General features: G+C 26.4%; 1 protein-coding gene across 1 annotated transcript in view; it reads left to right on the forward strand.

The window, feature by feature from the left end:
* The window catches only part of LOC136084819 (uncharacterized), a 98,109-nt gene that overhangs the window by 55,335 nt on the left and 22,053 nt on the right, over window positions 1-20,721 (forward strand). The window contains exons 4-5 of the mRNA XM_065805862.1: window positions 3,196-3,660; window positions 16,789-17,386. Coding sequence (XP_065661934.1) covers window positions 3,196-3,660; window positions 16,789-17,386 — 1,063 coding nt within the window. The remainder of the gene's footprint in view (window positions 1-3,195; window positions 3,661-16,788; window positions 17,387-20,721) is intronic.

Raw genomic sequence — 20,721 nt, forward strand, 5'->3', positions numbered from 1 at the left:
TAAACTCAATTCTTTAATTTTAGAAGCAACCATCTGATTATATGCTTCTGAATCTTTTTTTAAGAAAATCTTTATCTCCTTATTTCATGTTATATTTAGGACTTTAAAGAGATAAAATATTCTTTAGGTCATCACTTTTCAAAACTGTTAAAGTCTGTAGCATGTGCTTTTTTCTTCAAAGCTTTTTTTTCCAATTTTTTTAATTCTAGAGGTTGACTAGTATAATTATTTTGACATCTAAAGGGAATCAATTTCTAAAAAAAGCAGCAAGGCAACAGATGGCATCATCTTTGAAGCCAATCTTGATTAAGAGAATTAGTTATAAGTTTACCGATTAGCCAAATTGCAGCAAGTTTCTTGTTGCAGTTGCGATTATGTACTAAGTAACTCCGTATGGATATAAAATAGTACTCAATAGTAATTATTCTCATACTTCTGTACATGAATTCCTATATTCAATTGTTCAATGTTCATTTTATTTAAAATCAACAATTGTTTTAAAGCCTTAATATGTTATTTCTAAATTGGGTCATAAATTTTTTTTTTCGAATTAGTGACCCAGCTATGGTCTAGAAAATTGCTATAGGTGCTACTTATTGTAAAAAAGTCAAAAACATTTAAAACAACAGATATCTTGTACTTGCAACTTTCCTTCAAAAATTTACCCTTAAAAGCCTTACAGTTAAAAATATTAGAAATTCATTGAGCACTTGCTATGATACAAAAAACATATTCAGGGCCAGCGAGAAGAGGTTTTTCTTTTGGGGGTGTGTTGTAAGCATGCTAACATACTAAAAAAATTAAATAAAAAAACCCCGCACCCCCCTATCGCTGGCCCTAACCATATCTGAAACTTAAAATGAACGTAAATGTTAAAGTTCTAGATATTATTAGTTCAATGAAATGTAATTTACAAAATTTGATTTACAGCTGACACTAGGTAAGTCTGTTCTAGATGCAAAAACAGTTGAGCTTCCTGCAGAGATATCCTTAATAGCATGCTCAACTGCCTGAGAATGACAGGGTAAATGAAATCAAACTGACCGTGTTGAAGATTTTCATTTTCAATAGTTGCTAACAATGATGGTGGTGTAAGGTCAGCTGCAGTTCATTCAATCATATTAACGAAAGTCAAAGCATTGGCGTTTAGCTTGATGCTTGACTTATCAAAAACATGTACAAAAGAAATACACAACTAACAGGCTGGTCCAGAACAGAGTGTTTAGTCACAACTCTTGTGCTAACAGATGCTATTTCTTTATACTCAACACAATGGAAACCAACTTGTCCAACCAACAATAGATAATAAGTAGATTCAACTATCACTTTTTATTCATAATCTACAGTATAAAACAGAAGATGTTAAATCCGTATATTCTCATAAATTTTGTTAGCCTTACTTCAGGTTTGATGGGGGTGAAATTACAATAGGCTAAGATTACCTTGGGTTGAGTTAAGGTTAGATATTATTAATTTATGGTTACTTAGGCTTATCTAATATCATTTCATGGACCATTAGACATAATATAAACTAAACTTATTGAACACTTAAAAAAATTTATAAAATGGAAATGTGTTCTCACATTATTTCATCGTTTTTAACTAAAAGTTGCATCTACTTATTGATTTCAAAATTTAAAAACTCTTATATTTCCTTAATGTTGGTCCAAATAGGACAACTGCTTATGCTATAGCCAAAAAAATTTTTTTTTACCCACCCTCATTATTGTCTGTTATTGTCTATATATAGTTTATGTCTATTATATAGACAATAAATATTCAAATACAAAACATAAGCATATAATAAGCGTATTTACTGTTCATTTCTGTTCATTTAATTTTTACTTAAAGTTAATAATTTTCGAAGTGTTTTAAGGCATCTTTTAAATTGAAGAGATAATTATGGTAAACTTCATGATTAAAAAAATATGTTATATTTATTTAATCATTAAGTATAATTGAAAAAAAAATGAGTTTAATAAATAAGTTACATTTACTCTGGTTTTTTTAAACATTAAATGCAGTGAAGTTTAAAAATAACTAAATCTTAATAAAACTTTTATTTAGTTATTGTAGTCGCTATATTTATTATTATTAAGTAAAAAAAAAAAATATAAAAAAGATATAAAACTTTCTGAAAAATTTTTTTGCTTTGTATTTTTGTTTTCCAAATGTAAAATAAAATAACTAGCTAAAGATCAAAAGTTTTAATAAAACAACTTTAATAAAAATTTTTTCATTTAAAAATTAAATTTGAACAATTACTGTATTGTTATTAAGACTGAAACTTTTACTTTTGTTTATTTTTTACTTTTGTTCATTTTTTATCAAAAACGGTTAACTCTTAATTGTCATAGACAAAAGTTAGCTTTGCTCTTATTGGATGTTTTAAAGCCATTTTATCTTTCATATATACAAATTTTTATAATTTTTTATCTCACTTGACCAGAACATTTTACCAAGTAACTTGTCGACAAGTTTGATTTTTATTTGTTATATAATCAACCGTGTAGTGCTGTGTATGTAATAATGCTCTACTTTTGAGGCCAGATGATAGTGTCACGGTTTCAAATCCTCCTCACAAAGATTTTTTTGTAAGTTCTGATGTTTTATTTCTAGGAGGTCATTATTTTTACACTCATACAAATAATTTTCTCATTACATTGTCTGTCATATTATTTGTATGCTTGTACAGATGTTTACATAATAAAAGCTTTATTTGTAACTAAAAAAATGCTTAAATCCTTAAATTTTTCACCTCATTGTAATAGAAGTGTAGTCCTGTGGATGTAATAGGTATACAATTTTGAGGTGCGGCTAACAGGGTTGCAGTTTCAATTCTCCTATATATATATATATATATATATATATATATATATATATATATATATATATATATATATATATATATATATATATATATATATATATATATATATATATATATATATATATATATACACAAATAGAAAAGAGACTTGATATTGATACACAGTATTGATACTGGTTATCATCATTCATAAGTATTTATAACCTTGTTTGTATTTATTGTTAAGTATAATCTTTAAATGGCCATTTATAAGAAAATCCAAGTTGAAAATATGAAGCCCTGGTTTTCTTAGCTTAAAGTACTTACAGTAAACCTTTTTTGTTAAAAAAATATTTTTATATTTATAAAAAATATTCTTCTTATAGAAGCTTATTGGTATTGAGTGGAAAGAAGAAAAAGAAATAGTAAAAAATGAGCTCAAAGCCATGTTGAGTTTATCAATTAACATTCTAGATGCCCAGTTACCAGACCATAAAAGAGTTATTAAATCTATTATGAATACTTTGGATAGCTTAGAAAAGCCATGGTCCTTAAAACAAATACAAACATTGAAGGTGATAAAAAATGCAACATCTTTTGTTGATACTGCATCAGAAAGTTCATCATGGCAAAATGTTAACGTATCTTGGCTTGCTAAAGTAGAGTTATTTCAACCGGCTTTATTACCAGCTATGAAGGTTCCTAGTAATAAGTCAGGTGGTGTTTATAAAGATTCTGAAGAATACTTTGATATTGTGATGCGACTGTGGATTGGTTTAACTTTTTCTTATGGAAATTCACATCTTAACCCAAAATGTCGTCATAAATTTGGAGAAAAAGAATGCGGAGAAGTAATTATACATTTTATTTTTTGATGTTTTAAGTTTTTTAAAATAAGTTCATAAAATAATTTTTTTAAATTTATTTATTATTATTAATTTACCTGCGCTGCACTTTTTTAGAGGGTAAAATTCTTTTACTACATGTTTATATATATATATATATATATATATATATATATATATATATATATATATATATATATATATATATATATATATATACATGTGTATATGTATATTTGTATATATATATATATGTATACATATATGAATATGTATGAATATATATGTATATATATATATCTATATATATCAGCCTTGGAATTAGAGTCGGCATTTGGCAATGCCAATCTGACTACCAACCTAAAAGTGTTAGAGGTTGGCCATTTTTCTCCAATTTTTGAACTTTTGTGTTTATTGTTCAAACTTTTTTTGCCTACCTATAACAGTTAAAGTTAGGCAATAAATTGTAGATAGGGTAGAGCATGAGAGAGCAACCATGGCGCAGTAGTTAAGCAGCTGTGGCGCAGTGGTAGAAACAGCATTGGCGCAGTGGTAGCGCACTTGCATGATTTAATTTAAATCCTTTTGTGACTAAGTTAAAAACAGCTATATGCCTTAGCATAAAATAACGAACTAGGATCATAATCAATTAAAAGAGTATAAAATAAAAACTAGTAGCCAGAATTTTACAAATTAGACCTTGTTTTTTTTTGTCAAAGACTTGGTTTCCAGAATATTATAAAACTTTCAAAGTTTTTTTATTATATTAGTAACATGATTAAAATATATCATGTTGAAATTAACAAAAATATGTAATTTCTTTATGTAACAAATAAAGAAGAAATAATAAACATATTGTTTTTGATATTAAGTAAATGAGGCATTTATAGTGGTGATCAAGCAAAAAAAATCTCCACTACTATCATTGAAAAAAATATCAAGAATCTCATATATATTAGTATAATTTAATTTATTTCTAGTCATTTTTTAAAATTAATTTTTGAGTATTCTATAAATGCTGTTAACATACGGTTTGAAGCATTAACTTAAGAAATTATTTACATTTTAAAGACATGTTTAAATTTTTCCCCATTGCTATAGATACTATGAAATATTTAAAACTGTATATGAGCCGCTATGCATGTCACTTGTCATTTAGAAACAAATTTTATGAACTGCCATACGGTTCACTTGTGACAAGAGTTAATGAGAACTTGACCCATTTAAAGTACAGCATTCCAAGCAATGAACTATGCAGTTGTCTCAATCTTGTTAATTAATCATAAGTCATAATTTGGGGTTCCTTATTAGGCTTACCAAACATTAAACAACAGGGATACCATCCATGCATATCATGGCACTGTTAGTACTCTGGTATTTTTCAGCTGTTGATGAAATCAGCTTCTCTGAGAGCTACCACAGAATTTGGGAAACATTACTACCAGCTGATCTGAGAACCATTAAACTGAATTTTAGAGCTGCAACCTTATTAGGAGATAACAGAGAAAGGTGCATAGCAACAATTAAGGATGCAAAAGTAAAAATAATTACTGGGATATAACAGCAGGATACCACCACTAAAATCCAATATGTTGGTCTCTATCTGATCCTGGGAGAATCCATCAAAGGGAGTCGAAAACGCATAAAGCAAATTGAGAAAGAAGTAACAAGTTTATGGCAAAAGAAATTATCTTTTCCACATTTATTAAATCAAGCTGTACATACAAAACTGGATCAAGTACTGAAGATGTAGTAGCAACCGTTTGTCAACAGTTATCTAAAGATGGAATCAACACTCAGACTCCTTTACAGTCTGGTATACTCAGATCAACTACTAAAGAAGCTGTTAAACTTAAAGAAGAAATGAAGAAAACACTACATTTAGAAAGCTGGTGCCTGTACTTTGATGGTAAATGTATTAGTCACCAAGAATATCAAGTGTTAGTGTTGAAGAATAAGCAAAGAGAAGTTAAGTTAGATTTACCAGACGGAAAAACAGATACTGCTGTTAAAGGTATAACAGCTATTCTTAATAAATACAATTTAAAGAAGAGTATAAAGATGATAGTTGCAGACACTATGGCTGTAAATATTGGAACAAGTAATGGTATTGTCAGTCAGTTACAAGAAAATTTACTGAAAAGAAACTGAAAGAACCACAATTATTTGTTGTCAACATCATGTTCTTGACCGAGTCTTTCACATTGTAATGAATGAAAAACTTGGAGGAAACAACATGTCACTCAATATCGAATTTTCATTTGTCCCGAAACTTGTAAAGAACTACAAACAGGTCACGAATAATTTTAAGAATAATATATAAGTGATAATCGAAACAGCAGGATGACATAATTCTATGAAATTTCTATTTTTTTTAACTCTGGCATACTGCTTTTTTGAAGAATCTGGAGTATTTCCTAAAGTGAGTTTTTAAAAAATACCCAAATTAAATAATGTAAGATGGAATTTTGGAGCCATATTAGTTTTTTTTTGCATTTATTCTTTTGCCAGAGAGAAGAGACTCACTATTTGACATTTGTATTTTTATCTTTACAGATAGGTGGACCATTGGCTTAGTGACCAATTATACAACAAAGATGATTTTCGGAAACTATGTAGCAGCTTGCATGGTTAAAAAAAAGCATTAAACTCATTGAAAAACTTTGGAATTAGGAATCATCTAGAGTGGAAATTTCCAAAATAAATTAGTGTGCAGAACGTGCAATCAAATATCTTCAAGATTTTTTAGACATCTGTAAAAAGCAAGAGAACCTCTAGCATGTTTAACAAAGCATAAGAACTGAATATTACGCTTTAATTATTCTGAATACTTCATAACATTTATTCGATATATACAGTAGCTTTTTGTACTTGCTGATTGCTATTCAAGTTTGTAACTTTATATTTATTTGTAATTTAAAGTGTTATGATTTAACAATAAACTGTCAAATGCTTAAAAACTTTGTAACAACTGCCCAATTAAAAAAAGTTAAAATTAAAAAGTAAGGCTCATAACATTATTTGATTTTTATCCATACGCATAAATGGTAAATTTAGTTTTTTGGTATGTGGGTGACGTTTTTCAACAAGGAAATTGAATTTATGTTTTTTTTAATTACTTTTGAATCAATATTCATTGATTTATGACCCAGGAATTTGGGGTCTCAAAAAAGTCATAACCCAAAAATATATATATATATATATATATATATATACATATATATATATATATATATATATATATATATATATATATATATATATATATATATATATATATTATATATATATATATATATATATATATATATATATATATATATATATATATATATATATATATGTGACAACGCCGGTTTTTCCGCTGAGGTCTTCATATATATATATATATATAAATATATATATATAATATATATATATATATATATATATATATATATATATATATATATATATATATATATATATATATATATATATATATATATATATATATATATATATATATATATATATATATATATATGCAACCCTCGGAATTAGGGAAGATGAGGTCGGCAATAGTTTGCTGATCTCAATCTTTTAGAGGTCAGCAAAAAAAAATTAAATACAAATGTCTTACCATAAAAGATAGAAACGAGGTCAGCAATTTATTGCCAACCTCAAACACTTTTAGATTGGCAGTAAGGTTGGCATTGCCGAATGCCAACCCTAATTCCAAGGGATGATATATATATATATATATATATATATATATATATATATATATATATATATATATATATATATATATATATATATATATATATATGTAGGATGTATCAAGTTTCATTCCAAAACAACTAAAAACAAATTATGCAAATTAATTAAATAAATGCTAACAAGTATTAACTTGTTAAAATTATTTTACAAACATATTTGTGTTTTTTAACCTTATGTAGGCTGGTGGTCTCTCTATTTGAAAGTATTCTGTGAAAAAAGATATTTTTTCAATAGAATCTTTTTAGTTTCTTTGTAGTTGATTTCAGAAAGTTTGTGAATACTTGTAATACACTGCTCCATATGCAAGTAACATAACAGGAGTTGTCATCTTTTTACTTCAATCCTTTCAACCTTTTAACTTGGTGACAACCATATAACCAGAAAGTTTCCACAGCTTTACTTAATTGCTTTACCTTTCCATTTAAAGCATTTATCATTCAACCTTCACAAATTCCAGTTTGATAGTTTATGTTCAAACTACGTCTTTGATCAGTTGAATTAACAAACTATTGGCATTTATCTCTATAAATAGAATAGATTCATATCGATCTTGAATTTTCTGAATGAAACAGTTCTCTTTGCAGGCTCATTTTAAAACTAAATATTTTTGTTTAGTATTTTCTTTATTAGATTTTTTTAATTTTATAAATCAATATTTTAGTGAATTATCTAATTTAAATAAATTTGATGTAATTTATTAAAACTAATCTTTCTGAATACATATTTTCTGCCAACCTTTTGCAATTATCCTTTATATAAAAAAAGCTTTGATTTGAGGCAGTCATTATTTGATTTGTAAATTAGCTTAAAAGTATACTAAAAAAACACCCAAAGTGTTTCCCTCGTCGAGGTAAGTTAGTTTTCGAAAATAAAATTCTTCATCTTAAGTACCATTATTTTTTATCATTAGATGTTAAATTTCATCAAAATATGTTTTGGTGCTCAAAAGATTTAATCATATAAGTTTAAAATCCCCTAAGCTTTTGAATGTTTTACATTTTCAAAATAAGGTTCAAGAAAAGAAAGATTGTTTTTAATTTGCTTTAAATAGTTTCTATTTTATGTTAACCTACTGGAAAGAGTGGCTGTAAAAAACCTGAGTTAAAAGTAACTTTAACTAAAAATTTTAAAAAAAGGCAGTGGCTGTAGTTCACAGCATTGATAGCAATATAAAAAGATGATCTGTTTTATGCAATCATTGCATAAAATTATAGTTAAATAAGTGCAAAATTTTCAGGTTATAAAATTGTCTAGGGTTTTACTTTTAATTATTTTTAAACACAACTTTGGCGTCATTTTTATAAACTGATTAACTTCTTGACTATTCACAACTTTGATGCATGTAAAGATATTCACTTACCTTAATATAATATTTGGTTCATATGAAGGAACTTACAGGTAGTATTTGATACACTAACGTATGAACTTAGCAGAAGTATTTGATACATATGTATAATGATTACATAATAATAAATAAAAATTAGTAATAACAATAAATAATAATAATTAAATAAGTAAAGTTTTTAGGTGAGGAAAAAATTTTTCTTTCGACATATGCATCTGAAACGACAGGTTTATAGTTGATAAAATCTTTCCAGTTAATTTTTTATAAAGGTTCTTCTTATTTTATATTTTTTTATTTTTTTTTTTCATTCTTATTTTAATAATAAATCTTATTTTATACTACTTATTATTACTACTTACTCATATTTGCTAAATAATAATATTAATCATAATTACTAAATAATGATTAAAGGATATAATAAATTAATGGGTATAATAATGGATATAATAATGGATATAATAAGATGGTAAAGTAAAAAGTTTATAAAAGTTTAATAATCAAACATTTAAATTAAAAAAAAAACAACCAAAATTGGTTGAAAATATTCAAAACGTCTTGTAAATAAATGAATAAAAAAGTAAATATATACAAAAAAATTAAAGGAAAATATGCAAGCTAAATGGAATTTATCAAACAAATTTGCAACCAGAAGCAAATATTTTGCTTCTGGTTGAAAATTTTGCTAATAAACAATTGTTATAAAAACATAAAATTGTATAACTATCTCATACTACAATTGTTTATTCATTTTATAATTGCTTTTATAATATCATAATTTCTTTTTTTTGAAGTAATTGCACTTTAATGGTTTATATTAAGAAAACAAACAACAGAATCAGTTAATTGTATACGATTTTGCTGTATCAAATATACTTTATATGATGTATATACTTTTATAAATTTTAATGTTCAATGTTTTGATGTCTATAACTATCTAAAAACATGTCTATAACTAAATGAATTCTTACATAAATACTATTTTTATGTATACATACTGCATACATTGTTAAAGTAATTTTATGTTATAAAAATTAAAAACATGGAACTATCCAATACATATATATATATATATATATATATATATATATATATATATATATATATATATATATATATATATATATAATATATATATATATATATATATAAAAATATATATATAAATATATATATATATATATATATTTATATAAAATATATATATATATATATATATATATATATATATATATATATATAATATATATATATATATATATATATAATATATATATATATATATATATATATATATATGAGCAATTCTGCAAGAGTGGCTGTTGTAACATTTGACACTCTTTAAGCTATTAAAAATAAACCGAAAATGGAAATAACTTGAAACTTTCCAGAAGTGTTAAATACTACCATATAGTTCATTATTTAAAAGTTACTGCATTAGAGTCTTCAACTTTTTTCAAAAACTAACTCTATGTATTGATGGTCATAACACTCACTTTTTACTACTTCTGAACAAAACAACTTTGTCAGACTTAATACAGCAAGTGGTATGATAAAAAATAATTTGGTATTTGTATTTAGCGCATATTGGTGTTATTATTATTTATCATTTATGGTGACATACTACTTATTTAACTTGAAGTTTATATTAGTTTTAAGAGTGATTTTTTTCTCATATAGTTGGAGTCATTTTTAAATGAAATACAATACAAAATTTTTTATTTACAACAATGATATCATTACTGCAGAATATTATAAAAGTTTTTTATACTTAACAATAAGTTTTCCAACTGGTCATCTGAAAGAAAACCTGCAAAAATAACAACCTGTAAAAAACTGCCATAAATTAGTTCAGCAACTGTTTACTTAAAAATATTAGGTGTTGAATAAAAATCTATGAAAATTACATGAAAATATCAATTTCTATCACTCACTAATTTTTAAAGCTACATAATAAGCAGAAATGTGTTTATATAGAGTATCCATTCCTTTCTTAGATATACAATTTAGATTAAATGTATTTAAATGAAGTATTAATTCTTTTTGATCAGTCTATTATATCTGATTTTCCAATTCAAGAACAGGTTGACTTGACAAGGTTTTTTGCAAGGCTCTTGTTGACTTTTTAAAAGCAGTTGTTTATTTTTGTACAAACTTATCTCAGATTTTTTGTTTGCCAATTTTTTGCATAAATCATAGACACTTTTTATAAATGTAATGCTACATAAATGTTTACATTGCATTACATTTTTTATAAATGTAATGCTACGTAAATATTTAACTACTCCAGCATATTATATTTCAAAAGATTTAGTTATACTATTCTTTTGCTCAAGTAAATTTTAGTAATAAGGTAATAATAGTAATTAGTAATAAGGTAATAGTAGTAAGGTTTCTTGCTAATAGTTTACTAACTTTTATAAATTGTTGATATTTTGAAATAAAAATGGCAACAAAACCAGAATTGTATATTATTTATTAACAGTTTGGAATATTATAAAAAAGAAAGAAGAAATGGGAAGAGTGGACAATTGAAAATGATCGGGACACCATTGAATTACGTTTGTTGCTGAAGACAGATGAATTACAGTAAAAGAAATTGATTTACTAGTAAAAGAAATTGAATTACTAGTAAAAGTTGATGAACGGTGAGAAAACAGTATGTAATACCTACTGTGAAACATGGTGGTGGTAGTGTTATGGTTTGGGGCTATTTTGGTAGTAGTACTACAAGTGAAATTGTTAAAAATAGAGGGAATAATGACAAAAAAAGTGTATTTAGACATTTAAAAAAATCATGTCATACCTTTGGGAAGACAAATATTTCAGAAGCCATTCATTTTTCAAAAAGATAATAATTCAAAGCATGCTTCAAAATGATCAAATTTTGAAAAGAATAATTTGGCCTCCCCAATTACCAGATCTTTCTCCTATCAATTTTTATGGGATGAATTAAAAAGAAATGTAAAAAAGTTAACGCCTAATGGTGCAAAAGGTATGTGGAAAAAATCAATATTTAGTGGCATAAAATTGGCTTCGAAAAATTGGAAAAGTTGCTATGCAGAATGCCAAGAATATGTAAAGCAGTTATTGCTGCGAAGTGGGATTTCATAGATAAAAGTAAACTAAAAATCAATTTAAACGAATTTGTAAATTTTTTCTATGTAAACTTAATAAATAGCAAAATAGCATATATTTCAGGTAATTTTTTTCTCTCATAATAAGTTTCTCTCATTTTGATATTTTTGAATAGTATGACTATTCAAATAATTATGGACATATATGTATATATATATATATATATATATATATATATATATATATATATATATATATATATATATATATATATATATATATATATATATATATATATATATAAATGTATAAGGGTGTTTGAAATTTACTTTTTTTTTTTAATTTCTATGTGCATGCAATTTTTTCCCATTTTCTAGTTTCACCTGATTGCAAATACATATAAAAAATATTTTTTGTTTACTATTTCAGCAATATGTAAATTTCCATTTTTTGTTAAAAGCCAACATTTATCATATTTTCCTAATAAAGATACATAAATGTGTCAAAAAATATTTATTTCAGGATTTATAGATAATATTTTTTTTTTAACTGGGAATTAGAAAGGTCTTTTTCACGCTTTTTTTTATTATCTCTGGCCATCAGCATTAAAATTGTTGCATAATGTCAGATTTGTATCCACCTACAAAGTACTGAATAAAGCGTATGTTTCTCTCTGCACAATCATTGACGCAGGTCAAAAATTTAACAAATTTTTTGAATAAATCTAACAACTTTGGGGCTTTTTCCTTCCTCCACAGCTATACTTCACCATCAAAAACTTCTGCAATTTTCAACAAAAGCAAACTTTCTGAACCTTTCCAATTCCTAAAGCTCAGTGGGATCCAATACGAGCTCAGGTTTTCTAATCTTGAACTTGTCAGAAACGTCATACTGAACTAATTTATCCAACAACTTCAAAAACCAAGGTGCATACCAGATAGATCTGAAGAAGGCCGCTATCTCTTCCATATTTTTTTCCACTTTGCTAATAATCATGGTGATCTTATCCATTATTCTTTGGGTAAGAATGTATAAAGCATCAGCCATAAACCTAAAGAGTAAGATTATGTCACCCATTATTATTTATTAAATTTTTTTATTTATTCGTTACATATATACTTACACATTTTTTTAAATATACTGTACCTAGCTTTATAGCAGACTCCAGGTTGATAAAGACAAAATCCAGGTACTTTTCCTCCCAAATAGAAAACAAAAAGCTTGCATAGTTTCCAGTAATCACAACTCGCAAACGTTTTTGAGATAAGGGCCTATTTTCTAAACTCCAGAGCTTTCTTAGCAATTTCATAAAGGGGTGACTCAACCTAAAGCTAACTCTAATCAAACCTAACTAGGTATATTGTCTTGTCAACCTCTTTCATAAATAAACACCAATTTTTCTGGAGTTTGACATGAAACCCTTTCCTTAAGCCCTTTGTCTTTTCTCTAGTCAAAGCCTCCATAAAGTGTGAGATGTGTACTTCTAGCATATGTCTTCTACAGAGAAACCATATAAGTGGAACTTAAAGAATGGAGCTAAGGATAACAACAGCTCTAGAGTGCATTCCAGTATTGGAGGTGATAGTGTCACAGTAAACAGTAAATATTTGATCTACAATGTCGAAGTATTCTAGCAGATTCAAAGTTCTATCAGCCTAGTCACCTTTGGAACTTAGTGTCTGAACAACACCTAGCAGTATGTCATCTGTGTCATCCATATCAGGGGATGAAACACCGCTATTCTTTCTACAGAAACAGTTATTTTTAGATCTTCTTTAATCTGTTTTATACTTTTTCCATCAAAATGAAGCATAGCCTTTTTCCATTCAGAGCAGTTATAATTTCTTACCTGAGCTTATCTCCTAATATCTCAATCTTGTTGAATCTCTTTCTATGGACTGCACTTCTTGATAGATTATGATCTTCTAGATTTACACCAACTTTATTGCAAATAGCAGCTACCAATGAAGTTTGTTGGTGTATACCCATTCTGTATCTAGCAGAAACTGCAGCAGTACAGTCAACCAGATCTTCAGCACTTACACTTATCATTATCTAAGATTTAGTAGAATGACTGAATCTGTTAGGTAAATCTTCATCATCTAAAGAATCTAAGCTAAGTTCCATCTCAGAATTAATTCCAGATGAACAAATTAAAATTTCAAGTTCATTAGATTTTATTACATTAATTGTGATTCTACCTTTACCACTTGCCTCCCCCATCCTCTTGAGCTAAATCTTTTATTTTTAACTGAATTTTGTAATACTCCATCCAGCTCTTTTGTAATGCACATAGTTTGCTCTCCTTTTTGATCTAGATAGAACTGAATATCCTCCTTTTTGGCATTCTCAGAACAAAAATGATCCTGATTTACTTTTTGTTCAAAACTTGCAAATGAAATATCAAAGAGTGTATTACTATCCTCTAAAAACTCATTCTGTATCTTAGAGAAGTTGCAATCGCTAGAGTTCCAGTTCAATTATTTGAGATGATGCAGGTTTATGTACTTATTATGGAGCCTCAGTATCTAACCTCTGACACTGGATACACTGGTGATAAAATCTTGCAATCCTGCTTTCTTCTAAGCGCCTATTACAGAGGAGGAAACGCATCTTTGTTTAGAACTCTTGCAAAAACTTTGCAGATCAGATCCCTGTTTTCATGCTTTTCAGGGCAGGCTACTATCAACTTATTAGATTGAAATCTTATTGATCTAAAAAAGTGTTTCTTATATATATATATATATATATATATATATATATATATATATATATATATATATATATATATATATATATATATATATATATATAATTATTTGTTCTACCTGAGAGATTTTAGAAGTTGGATGTTAGAATTGGATTTTAGAAATTAGATCTTAGAATATTTCCAATGGTTGCCAGCTGGTTTATTGGAAGCTCATTTATTGTATACTTTAGGAGAAACAGCAGTCTCGTCAGAGTTGCTGACACACTGTACTTTCTCTTCTTAGCCTTCTTTTTTTTGTTTTTTTGAGTATTAGCCATTTCAGTTAATACTTTTATTATTAGTTAATGCAAAAACAAATTTTTAATGTTTTAATTATGGAGTTCCCTTAAAAAGTTACATTTAATTATACAATTTTCATGTAAATATTTGTATATTGAAGATAGGTATAACTATTACATAATTATACATGAAAAAACTAGCTCATTAAAAAAACAGTTTCTCATTATTACTATAGCCGGTTAAAATCAAAATAATAGACAAAATTCAGTTAAAACAAAGCAGTATACAAAAAACGCAAAGGTTGTTTAACTAGTCATAATTATCAACCCCCTCTGTGAATCAAGCATCAGTGAACCTTCTATACCAAATTGGCCTGATGGACTGATTCTTATATAATCTAAAAACATTGGCTTCCCAAATCCTTTTGGGTAAGGAACATTAAAAATGTAAAATTGTTTGGTTCGCATCTAAAAAAAGGTTAAAAAATCTTAAATTATATCAAAAATGAAGTAATTGCGATAATGCATATAGCTGAAATTGACTCCAGATAAAACTTTTAGTCATGCATATAAACTCAGTAGATATTATGGAATGGGAAAAACATGCATGCAAATTATTTTTTTTCGGGACACCCATATATATATATATATATATATATATATATATATATATATATATATATATATATATATATATATATATATATATATATATATATATATATATATATATATATATATATATATATGCAGTCAAGAATTTACAATTATATAACTTGTGAGTCTACTGATTATGAATATGAAGAAAAAGATGCGAGTCAATTAAAAAGTAAAACAAAAGTAAAATTACATCCAACTTGGTTACATAATTAGGAGTGTTAACAGATCAAGCACCTAAAATCTGCAAACAGTTGTTATATATGATGTTTTAACTCTAAGTCAAGCAGCAACATACAGTTAACATTTAAAAAAGCTGCTAAATTTAAGGCTAAAATTATTGAGAATAACAGGTTGCAGGGTTTTAGAGCAAGAGCACCAAAGTGAAGTTAGATGCATGACATTAAAAAAATTGCAAGGCTATAACTATGAAAATTAGGTACATACTAACATGATCAGTAATGAATTATCAGATTTATTAAAGGAAATAAACTGTTTCTATTAATTAACTTTCAGAAAATGCCAAACATCAGTAACACAAGGTGGAGTTCAAGAACAAACTTAGCCATTATTGCATTCATTTTTATACCTACAATAAGGAGATGTTTCAGAATATTTTAAATTATTTTTTGTAACTCTAATGACTTTGTGTTTACTGATCAGATTTACAGTCAGTAAAGAATCAATGGAAGAAGGAACCACCTATAATTAAAATCTAGAAACAGTCAGTGTGTCAAATATACAAATAAAGTCATACAGGAACATTATACTGCCTGTAAAAACAAGGAAAAGTTACAAAAGATTTATTCCAAGCAATAAACAATGGCAAACATTGTACATTGTACACGAATTACAAAATTTTTGATCTCTCTTAATTTTGTTTAAAGCACACATGTTATATAATACATGAAAAATATGCAAATGTTTTCAGCTTGCAAAAATTTGCATACTTTGCATATTTTAACACACCTTGTTTTCAGGGCTTTATTCTAAAAAGATATTGAAATGACAAGAATACAGAAACAATAACATCAAGTTGTAAAAATGTTCTAACTGAAATATAAAATCAGTATATCTCTAGATATAGTTCATATGATTTGTAGTTAAATTGAGTTTAAATATTTATGTTATTTCAGTTTAAATATTATGTTTAAATATTATTATTATATTACTATATTTGTTGTTAATTTTGGTTTTTATTGATTTTTTAAGCTTTTGTTTTCACATAAATTTTAAGCTAATTGTTAAAATAATTTTATGATTTTAACTAGACACAAATATTTTTTGTTTTATCTTATTTAAATTAGGTTATGCTTCCAAATAAAATTAATCAACATGGAAGCAATCTGTATTGCTTACAAACTTGCCAGAGCCCTGTAGTACTACACTGTCCAGACTCTCGACATAATAAAGGTCTTTGTGTTATTTGTGCTAAAAAAGCTAAAACAGAACTTATGGGTCCTGCCGGACCTCATGCGTCAACAAATATTTATGATTGTCAGGTTACAAGAGTCAAAGATGATGGGCGTATTTATATGAATACTGTTGAAAGCAGAAAACCACCATATCAAAATGCAATTCATTGGAAATCAACACGACGTTTGTGTTCTGCTAACCTTGTTGGACTGATTAAACTATCCAATAGGGGTTCTTGCCTTAAGGATGATGATATAATTATTTGGGGTGAAGTTATTAATCATGGTGAGCCAAGAGATGAATTTAGAAGGCGTGAAGAGAAACGTCTTTGCATTTCTCTTTCTACTATAAATGGAACAACATTTACAGATCTTTTTAAAGAAGGGGATTATCTGGCAGTGATTGATTGCATGACATTTGTACCTGAGCATATTCCTATTCTAAAAGCTCTTGATATCCAGAAAGCATCTATATTACCATTTCAAGAAGGTTTTTTATTTTTTTATTTTATTTTTTTTTAGTACTAAATTTACCAAAAGTTTTACACTTTACCATTCAATATTCCTAATAGAAAATACAAGTTGCATTAATTAATCATTTATTAAACAAAGTACAGATATGTATTATATATATATATATATATATATATATATATATATATATATATATATATATATATATATATATATATATATATATATATATATATATATACATATATACATATATATATATATATATATATATATATATATATATATATATATATATATATATATATATATATATATATATATATATATATATATATAAAATCAGTTTTGATTTGTTTTTAATGTCTTTTTAAGATCTGTATCTTGCTTTTTACTATTTTTTCAATTTGTTAAAAGGCCTGGTACCAGTGGTAAAAAGACTCCAGGAAAATTATTGCACTCTGATCGAATTGTGTTTTTATTCTTTTTTGATGAAATTAGTGTGTAATACTGCTCATTTCCTTTTTGTTCTTCCAATTTTCAATAAATATGTCAACAAAAAAATTTATTTCGTTTTGCAAATGAGGTTTACTACAGATGGAGAAATCCTATAAATCTAGACATTAAAATATTTGGATCATAATTGGAATGAAAATTTATACGAATGTTAATGATTGCCTCTTTTCATTATCATTTGTACTCATACTTTTCTATTGTGTTATTTATAATGGTTATATCAAGAAAGTTATGTGTTTTTGTCTTGTTTTCAATTTCAATTGTGTATTGTTTAGCAGGATGTTGTTGATTTAAAATGTCTGGAAACTGTTTTACTTGTTTGATGTTAGGAAATCTTGCATGACTATTGTCAACATATCGTAAAATGATCTTTGATCAGGTGCAGGACTCATAGGGATATATGTTTTTAAAATGGCACCAATTATAAATCCTGCAGTTAATTTAAAATCATTTTTAAGATATGTGGACTATAGTCATACAAGATTTCCTTACATCAAACATGCAAAACAATTCCAAGACATTTTACAACAACAAAATCTTGCTATACAATTCAAGATGCGTTGCATAGAAGTAGGTCAACTAAGACTAATGAAGACAACACAAAAGCTTTGATTAATTCTGATCAACATATAACAGTTCATGAAATTGTTGAAAGCTAAACACATCCAAAACAACTGCTGATAATAATTTGAGAAAGCTTGGATATGTGAAAAAGCTTGGTGTTAGGATTCCATGAAATCAAGTTCATTTAACTCAACACATCTACATATTCGATATGCTTTTAAATGAATCAAAATGATCCATTTTTAAAGAGAATTTTTAACTAGTGAAGAATCATAATATATATTATTAAAAATTATAATATGTATTATTAAGAATTATAATATATATTATTAAGAATTATAATAAATAATGTATAGAATTAATAATTAATATATAGAATTATAACTCTAATGTTCAATGTAAAATTTTTTACGTTTTTAATTTAAATTTTAAATTTTCAAAATTTTCAAACTAAAAAATTCTCAATCCTGGTGAGCAATCCCAATTAACATTAAAAACAGACGTTCATCGAAAAAAAGTTATATCGTTGGTATAGTGGGATTATAAGGGAATTGTGCATTTTGAGCTTCTTTTTTTTTTTTGTTTTTTTTTGTTTTTGTTATTTCACCTCCTCAAGGCCCAGAAGGCCACTACAGATGAGGAGGCTACTTAATTGTGGTTATAACCCTCTCTCAACTCTATAACTCCGAAACACGAACCTTGACCAACAAGGCCGCTGCTTGGAGAAACAAGTTGAGCGCGGTACTACCAGGGATGTGGTGGGGATCGAACTCGGAACCTCTCGCTTATGAAGCGAGCGGTCTACCACTACACCACTACCGCATTCTATTACCAAACAAAATAATACTGTAAAAAACTGACTAACTAAAAAAAATGAAATTTTGCAACAAAAAATGCCCAGAATTAGCAAACTGTAAAGGTAATGTGTTTCACTATAACAATGCAGGGCATCATAAATCTTTAGTTACTCAATAAAATATTTAAAATTGGCTGGGATATACTACATCGCCCACATTACACCCATATATTCATCCACCTTGCAACCTTGATTGTGCATCATCAGACTACCATTCGTTTTGTTTATTACAAAGTTTTTTATTTGCAAAAACATTTGCATTAGGTGAAACATATCTTGAAGAATTTTTAGCTTCAAAAGATTAGAAGTTTTATCAGGCATCATGAAATATCTGAAAAGATGTCAACTTATGATAGAACAAAACAGTCAATGTATTAGAGATTAAGGTTACTTTTTGTAAAAAAAAAGTTGTTTATAATTTAAAAGTTGAAAATTAAAAAAATTTTTTTACTTTAAATATTTTGGGCAGACTAATATATTTAAATAAACTTATAACATAAAATGTTTTTGCATTGATTTGCATAATATGGAGACTTGAAAAAATATCTTTCATCAATAGCAGAATATAGAATTTTGTATCATTTTGGCTCCAAATAATAAAGAAAAACAAAAAATTGATCACTAGTTCAAAGGACCTAAGTTTTAAAGCTACCAATTAGAAAAAAATGTATTTATATAAAGTGTTTATTCCTTTCTTCTCCTTTAATATAAATTTCTTTCTTGAAGAATTTATTCATTTTATAGGAATGTGCAAAATTTGTGCATTACACTATATATATAAAAAAGGGTAATAAAGTTCTAAAAAAATAGATCAGATCTGAATTTAATAAACCTTGTGAGTGAACCAATTTCACAGGCTTTTATTTAACACTTATTATAGTATATCATTTTTATAATTTTTAGTATTAAAAATTATAAAAACTATATACTATAATAAGTATTCCCCACTAAGTATTAAAATTTTAATACTATAGTGAATAATAAAACTTTTTTTAATTATCTACTTTTTCTTTCTTTGAATATAATTTAAGTTTAGATGATAATTTCCTGCACCCAAACCCTTCTAGTAAACAAAGAATCATCTAAAATATGACATCTAGAAACGTTATTCTAAATTCAGACGCTTTATATTCATATTAAAAAGCTAAATCTAAATACCTTTTCTACATTCAACAATCTGAAAATAAATGTTATTAATAAGTTAGAATCTTGATATTTAATAGATGTTTGTTTTAAACATTCTGGATTTCATTCTAAACAGATAATTGACCAAAACTAAACCTATCGTTTAGATGGTCTTTCAACATTTAACAGATGTTCGTATGTTTATTGGGCTTAGACAATATATGTACTAAAGTTCACATAGCTCTCTATTTTAGTATGATATCATCAATGATAAGATCCTTTTATTAAGA

Source organism: Hydra vulgaris, chromosome 09 (assembly GCF_038396675.1).
Source record: "Hydra vulgaris chromosome 09, alternate assembly HydraT2T_AEP".
In the NCBI taxonomy this organism is placed as follows: Eukaryota; Metazoa; Cnidaria; class Hydrozoa; order Anthoathecata; family Hydridae; genus Hydra; species Hydra vulgaris.